The following is a 6804-nucleotide window of genomic DNA, read 5'->3' on the forward strand; positions in this document are numbered from 1 at the left end:
AGGCAGAATGGCTCGCGGGCCGACGCGTTCACCCGGGCTGCTGCAGAGCACGGCCAGAGATCGTGATCACGGAACAGAGCGCTCACTCTGACACGAGAAGCGGCGGAGAAACATGGGAAATGGAAAGTTATAATTAGACTGCGATAGTCAGTTATCATTTCATTCATAATTCCAAAAACTTTACGACTGCCATTTTTTGGTGATTATCTTTTGTTCATTTTAGAAATCGATCCACATGATCGTTGGCCCCAAAAAACGGCCAGATTCTGGCGCGTCACTGCCAACATTTCATGGTTTCGTTGGCTTCAGAATACTTTTTGAAGGCTTTATCGCCTTTTATTTATTATTATGTGTTTTAACCTTCAATGAAGCCAGTGGAACATTTTTAAATCGCAACACTGTGATCAGGTTCGATGTTCGATCAGTAGGCACTCAATTTGGAAACAGAAAATTGCTTCATGGGGAACATCGCGCTGTTGTTTGTGTTTTGTGACGATTGACCTGATTCATAAACGATCTCTGGCATTTCCTCTGTTGTCGTAGAGTGATCACGTGATTCTTCAGTTTGACGATGTTTGGTAATTATGATAATTTTATTCGACTTCACGAATTATATATTAACTTTATCATCATATATTTTAACAGGGAATTAAATATAATATACTGTCTTCATATTAATACATTATTTTTCTGAAGAAAAAAAATACAACGACGCTACACACACTGTTATAAAAACCTTGTCGAAAAGAGGTAGGGGGAAAGCTATAATCAAAAATTATTAATCATGTAAATTACGGCTTTTTCAAAACATATTATCATTTACTACAATGAATTAATTAAGAAATATTTTTTTGAAGAACTAGTGTCTTCAACTGTCTAATTTGACGTTCGACTATTTATTGTCCATCTTTATCAACGCCCCCGCTCGATGATAATGGTACGGTCCAACTCGGTCCATTTGAAATAGCTGGTTTCAAGGGCAGCTGTCAGTGTGTCTGCTGTCTTTCGTCTGTCCTCCGAACACTGTCTTGAACATGCTTTGCAGAGTTGGTCAAATAAGCAGGTAAAACTGACATCAACTCGTAATTTATTCCCATTTCCCGGTCCAGAATGCACGAGGGACGAAGAGAGCCGACTCTTGCTAGCTTACTCGTGAACTTGACACAGTTGTTCTTCAGCTAGCCAGAATGCTAACTTGTAGTTTAGCTTCTGGTTTGTTTGTGTCGCATTGATTAATTCCTCGGATAATCGGGCTAACTTAAACGCGTGTTATTTTCCAGCGAGCTAACTCGGTGCCATGCAGCTGGCTAATATCTATTCAAACTTTATTAGCACGCAGTTAGTCCACAAGATTAAACATGTGTGTCCCTGAAAGCCAGTTGTCAAACCAGATTAACCGATAAACCACCCGGTGCCAGGCTAGGCTAGCCTAGCCTGTCACCATCCAGTTGAATCGCAAGTTGTTTTAGTGTCTTTTGTAAAGCGGTCGTACGCAGGTGTGTCACATGTCCCTCTGCTTTGTTTCAGGTGTGCAGCTAGCCTGAGCCGCACTGTAAGCCAGGCAGCGGCTGCGTCGAGGCAGAAGCACACGCTGCCCGACCTGACCTACGACTATGGCGCTCTTGAACCCCACATTAACGCAGAGATCATGCAGCTGCACCACAGCAAGCACCACGCCACGTATGTCAACAACCTGAACGTCACGGAGGAGAAATATCAAGAGGCGCTCGCAAAGGGTACAGAGGATTCAAACGTTTTATTTCCGTAGCGCCAGATCATGACAGGAAGTTATCTCGAGGTACTTTGCAGGTGTAGCAGGGAAAGACGGAACCCAACTTGTCCCGTAAGAGCAAGCATTTTGGCCCAAGGAGGGAAGGAAACCTTGAACAGAACCTAAGGCTGGGTTGAGAGAGAGAGAGAGAGACGGCGGTAGAGAGACCATGACAGAGCGGGAGAGACGAGAACGGGTGGGAGGAGAGTCAATTATTTCTGACTGTTTTCATTCGACTTGTTTTTTAGGAGACGTGACGGCGCAGGTCGCCCTGCAGCCTGCTCTGAAGTTCAACGGAGGAGGCCACATCAACCACACCATCTTCTGGACGAACCTCTCCTCAAACGGCGGCGGCGAGCCGCAGGGTGAGGCGCCGCTCGCTCGGACCTGGCGCCTCATCGCTGTGCGATGTGAACGCTACTCGCTTCCCACGTCCGGCACTTCTCTGACGGAGCTCCTGTCTGTCGCGTTCTGTAGGCGAGCTGATGGAGGCCATCAAGCGAGACTTTGGCTCCTTCCAGACGATGAAGGAGAGGATGTCCTCCGCCGCGGTGGCGGTGCAGGGCTCGGGCTGGGGCTGGCTCGGATACGACAAGGCCAGCGCGAGACTTCGCGTCGCCGCCTGCGCTAACCAGGACCCCCTGCAGGGAACCACAGGTCAGTTCGCGGCAGCTTTTCAGACGAGCATCCGTTTCGTGCGTCGGACGTGAAACGGAGCCTTCAGGGTGATTGTTTCCTGTCTCTGACACTCAGGTCTCATCCCACTTCTCGGTATCGATGTATGGGAGCATGCCTACTACCTTCAGTACAAAAATGTGCGGCCGGACTATGTTAAGGCCATCTGGAATGTCGTCAACTGGGAGAACGTGAGCGAGCGGCTTCAGTCTGCCAAAAAGTAGAACCTCAGATTCCTCAGGAACCGCTGAAGTCTTCTTCACATCATAGTGGCGATCGTAACTACTCAGACGGGGAGAGTTGATTGAACGCTTCTTTCTTTTCATCAGACCGGCTCCAGCCTCTTCAAACGCGCATATTTACGCATCGGGGCTGATGGCTTTTGTTAATCGCACCAAACACCGCGTGAAAGAGGTGATAATGACCAGGCGATGTAAATGCAGTCTGTTTCTGATTTATTATAGTAAAATATCAAGATGTTGTTAGTAAAAGCTTGAGGCATGGTTCGTTCTATTTGTGATGGATGGATGAACATTTTAATTTGATTAAAGCACATCCTGTAAGCAACAGAAGATTTGTTCACATCTTTTATCAGTTAATCAGAGTCACCAGTAGGGGGCGGTGTTTACACACGATCATCAGTAAGGGGCAGTGTTTCCTAAGGTTTACACAGTCACCAGTAGGGGGAGGTGTTTCCTAAGGTTTACACATTTTTCTTTGTGAAGTTTAAGTCACGAATGAGTCGTTTATTTATTTATAAATATATATTTATTTATTTATGTCACACTTTAAAGAACATGTTATATTCGCCTGCTGCTGCTGATTTTAATGTTCTTCATTTATTCAATTCAATTCAGTTTTATTTATAAAGCGCCAGATCACAACAGAAAGGCACTTTATAGGATTAGCAGGGAAAGACAGAACCCAACTTGACCCACAAGAGCAAACACTTTGGCAACGGGGGCAAGGAAAACTTCCCTTTAACAGGCAGAAACCTTGGACAGAACCTAGGCTCATGGTGGACGTCATCTGCAATTTGCACTTGAAAGTCATTAGAAAAAGTCAAATTTAGAAAGTAAGAGTTTCCAGCGTTTGCCGTCCGTTGTTCCTGGCGGCGGGGGTGACGGCGCTAAGTTCAGAGCCCCCGTTTGGGTCCGAGCCCGGGCGCTGCTAGCCAGGAACCAGACATTTTGGCGCGCCTGAGGGTTTCGTTGGAAGACTCCAGCCTGAGGGGATGATTGATTCATCATGGCTGCTGACAGACGCAACGCCACCCTCAAGAGCTCGAATGAAGTCGCTGTATATTTCATCGGCTCCTCCGTCTGACGGCGTTAACATTTCTTCACCTAAAGTCTTTTTGAGCGCCTCTAAGTCTTTAGAGGAAAGGGAGCGGGCGTGACCGTGTCTGGTTAATTCTTGGCGGTTATGCGACACCAGTGAGTTTGGCTGGTGGACTCCGGTGTGATAGATCGGCGTGGGCCTGGGGTCGTTCCGGTTTCACGGGGTTGATCCGAGCACAGCCGTCACTGTTATGAATGAAAAGCGCTCCCCTCCAGACGGAGCTCGACGGTGACCCTGCTTTAAAGTAAACGCCTCAGTTCTCCGGTGTCGTTTGGCATCCTCGTCCGTCGTATCTGAGGCTGCCGCATCCGTTACCGGTTTATCCTCCTTGGCAATGGAACCTGGATTTCGAGCTAGCGATCCCAACGGATTTAATCAAGAGAGCCGAAAAACATTTTTCTGTCAGAAACTGGATGTCTCTTCTCATCCTGAGAGTCGGAAGTTCCCCTTCTGGCTGGAGACTCCGGATGTCGGATCGGGAGAGGCTGATGAAGTGTGTCTGGAGTATCGTGACATGATGTCGTACTTCTACCTAAAGCGGTAACAGAAGAATATCCAGAAATGAGGCGTCGCTAACTCGCGTTTCGGGTAAACGGGTGACATGAGCGCGTTAGCAAAACGGAATGCGTTGCAGTGATCGTTTAACGGACGCGGAGGCAACGTTAAGGCGGCTCAAGGTTGGGGAACATCGTGATCCTGACGGGATCAGAAGTCATTTTAAAGTGACTTCTGATAAAAAGTCTCCTCCAGATGAGCGAAGAAACATCCGAAAGGATAAAATAAAGTCGACTCTGACATCCAATATCCAGGATAATTGGGAATCTCCCCTGAAAACCGATGTGTAAACACGGCAACCCGTTTTAATAAGAAAACTGCTCTCGGCGGACGTCTTGATGACATCATGCTGGACAGCAGAGATGTTTGTCTGTATTTCTGCAAGAATCCATCAGAGCGTTTATCATTCCGGCCTGTTCCATCTCACCGTCTGTCTAAACACGTCTTCACGTGGAAAACTGGGAGCAGGAACCGGCATGGAAAAACTGACGGGGTCACGACACAAAGCGTTTTTGAAAAGAGGAAAAAGAAGCCGGTTGTGGTCATGAGGGCCGTTTCAAACGTAACCGGTTGATTTGTTTACCGGTCCGAACGTTTCCCGCGGGGAGGCGGCTCTCCTCTCGAACACGCGAGTCTGAATCCGTCCGGTGGTCGTTCTGCTTCTGTCATTCCGGCCGGAACGTCGACGGATGAGCGAGAACTGATAAAAACGGCTGCTTCGTGAGTCTCATCAGAATCAAGACTGAGATGAGGAAGGTGAGATTCTAAATCTAAGAATTGAACACGCAGTAATGGCCTGGAACTTTAAAAGGGCGGTGGAAGGAGTTAGTCGCCGCAGCGGCCGCTGTCAAGAAGCATTCTGGGTAAAATCGAATGCAAGGGGCAAAGGTCAAAGTTAAAGACGGAGATCAAACGGATTCGGAGGAGCTGTTTGATCTCCGTCTTGAACTTCACGGCAGCTTCCTCGGTGCCGTTCCCCCGTTTTAACACCAGCTACACAATTCCTCTCGTTCATCTCACTCCTGCCTCTCTTTCCCAATCCACCGTCCAGGCCTGTCGGCTTTCCCTCCTGTGGGTTTCCCTCCTGTCGGCTTTCCCTCCTGTCGGTTTTCCCTCCTGTGGGTTTTCCCAACTTCACCACTGATGTCAACGTCCCGGAGATGAATTTCCTGCAAGCCGAAATCCGCCGTTAATCGACCTGCCTCTGGAGAAAGCTGTCAGCCTTACATCAGCGATTTAGCGGCTAATTAGCAGCAGACGAGCGGCGCATGCTAACGATTAAATAAATACCGTTAGCGCCACGAACGAACCGTCTGCTGGAACGGCCGAGCTCTTTGTGAGAGTCTTCAGACAAAGCTGCCAAACAGATTTTGGGCCGCGGCCGAGACGACGCCGTGAAAAGTGTTGCAGATTTCCAATCGTGGCGATTCTTCTTCTTCTGTTTGTTTCTGTTGTTGTTTTGGACCAAACTGCAGGAAGTCGTTGAGATAATTCCGACTCATTCACGACCTGCAAGGATGAATTTACTGAAGACGGCTGCCTTTGAGGACACCCCCCCCCCCAAGGCAGTAAAACGGGTCATGAAGTGAGACCGACTCGCGAAGCGATTTCATATCACTTTAAACGCCGTGCGTTCAGACGCACTCGCTATACGAGCCGCCAGGCGGGCGAGTCGTACCCACAGCCCCAATAAACTTCCCGTGCGCTCCTGTTTGTTGGCCGTCGTCGCCACCCGGCCAGTGCAGGCAGCTCCTGCTGTGATGTGCCTTTTCCATCCCGAGCTGGGACGTTTGATGCGGAGTGATTGATTCTTTATTATTGTGCGTTCAGGAAGTTTCCATGTACGACCGCTTTTTGCTTCCTGATGGCTTTTCAAGGTGTGATGTTTTCCGAACGTCCAGATTTCCATCCCTGCTTTCAGATTCCCGACTGGCAGGCTGACGGGATGCTCGAATCGAGCGTCCCCGCTCGACGACGCAGCGTGATCACGCTCTCTGAGCGCTTCCTGTGTCGCAGACGGCAGCGTTTGTGTTTCTCTTTAGTCCACATCTGTTGCACGTCCCTCTGCTATAAATCAAGCCCCGCCTCCCGAAGCCACGTCCAGTGGCAGTTCGACCACGAGCAGCGGCGTCCAGACGGCTCCGCCCGTGTGGCGTCTCGGCCGCCTTGCCCGCCTCCGTCTTCCATTCGGGCCTGATTGACTTTGACGGATCGCAGCAGCTGAGAAACATCGTTCAATAGCCTGGAGCTACACGAGGATACATTCCACACGCGTAGCGCGCACACACACACACACACACACACACACACACCGGTTTCTTCGAACGCATGGCGGCGAGCAATAAGTCATCTTGTCAGAGTTGCTTCAGAGAGCCATCGTCAATCAGAACGCTTCAGTGGCGTGCTCGTGCAGAGACGCGCCCGCTCCGTGCGTTTCATCCGACACGCGATCGACTTCGCTC

General features: G+C 49.3%; 1 protein-coding gene across 1 annotated transcript; it reads left to right on the top strand.

The window, feature by feature from the left end:
* Window positions 1-974: 974 nt before the first annotated feature.
* sod2 (superoxide dismutase 2, mitochondrial) lies at window positions 975-3018 on the top strand. The gene is made up of 5 exons (XM_068753439.1): window positions 975-1063; window positions 1528-1736; window positions 2020-2136; window positions 2249-2428; window positions 2525-3018. Exons 1-5 carry the CDS (start codon window positions 1035-1037, stop codon window positions 2668-2670), a joined length of 681 nt encoding a protein of 226 aa, XP_068609540.1. The 5' UTR covers window positions 975-1034; the 3' UTR covers window positions 2671-3018.
* The last annotated feature ends 3786 nt before the right edge of the window (window positions 3019-6804 follow it).

The sequence above is a fragment of the Brachionichthys hirsutus genome, chromosome 20, assembly GCF_040956055.1.
Source record: "Brachionichthys hirsutus isolate HB-005 chromosome 20, CSIRO-AGI_Bhir_v1, whole genome shotgun sequence".
Classification (NCBI taxonomy): domain Eukaryota; kingdom Metazoa; phylum Chordata; class Actinopteri; order Lophiiformes; family Brachionichthyidae; genus Brachionichthys; species Brachionichthys hirsutus.

Excerpts from the sequence above, each read along its gene's own strand:
- sod2 (XM_068753439.1), top strand. The coding sequence starts at position 1,035 with ATGCTTTGCAGAGTTGGTCAAATAAGCAG. Across the intron at positions 1,064-1,527 it reads AGAGTTGGTCAAATAAGCAG|GTGTGCAGCTAGCCTGAGCC; the intron begins GTAAAACTGACA and ends GCTTTGTTTCAG. Across the intron at positions 2,429-2,524 it reads CCCCCTGCAGGGAACCACAG|GTCTCATCCCACTTCTCGGT; the intron begins GTCAGTTCGCGG and ends TCTGACACTCAG.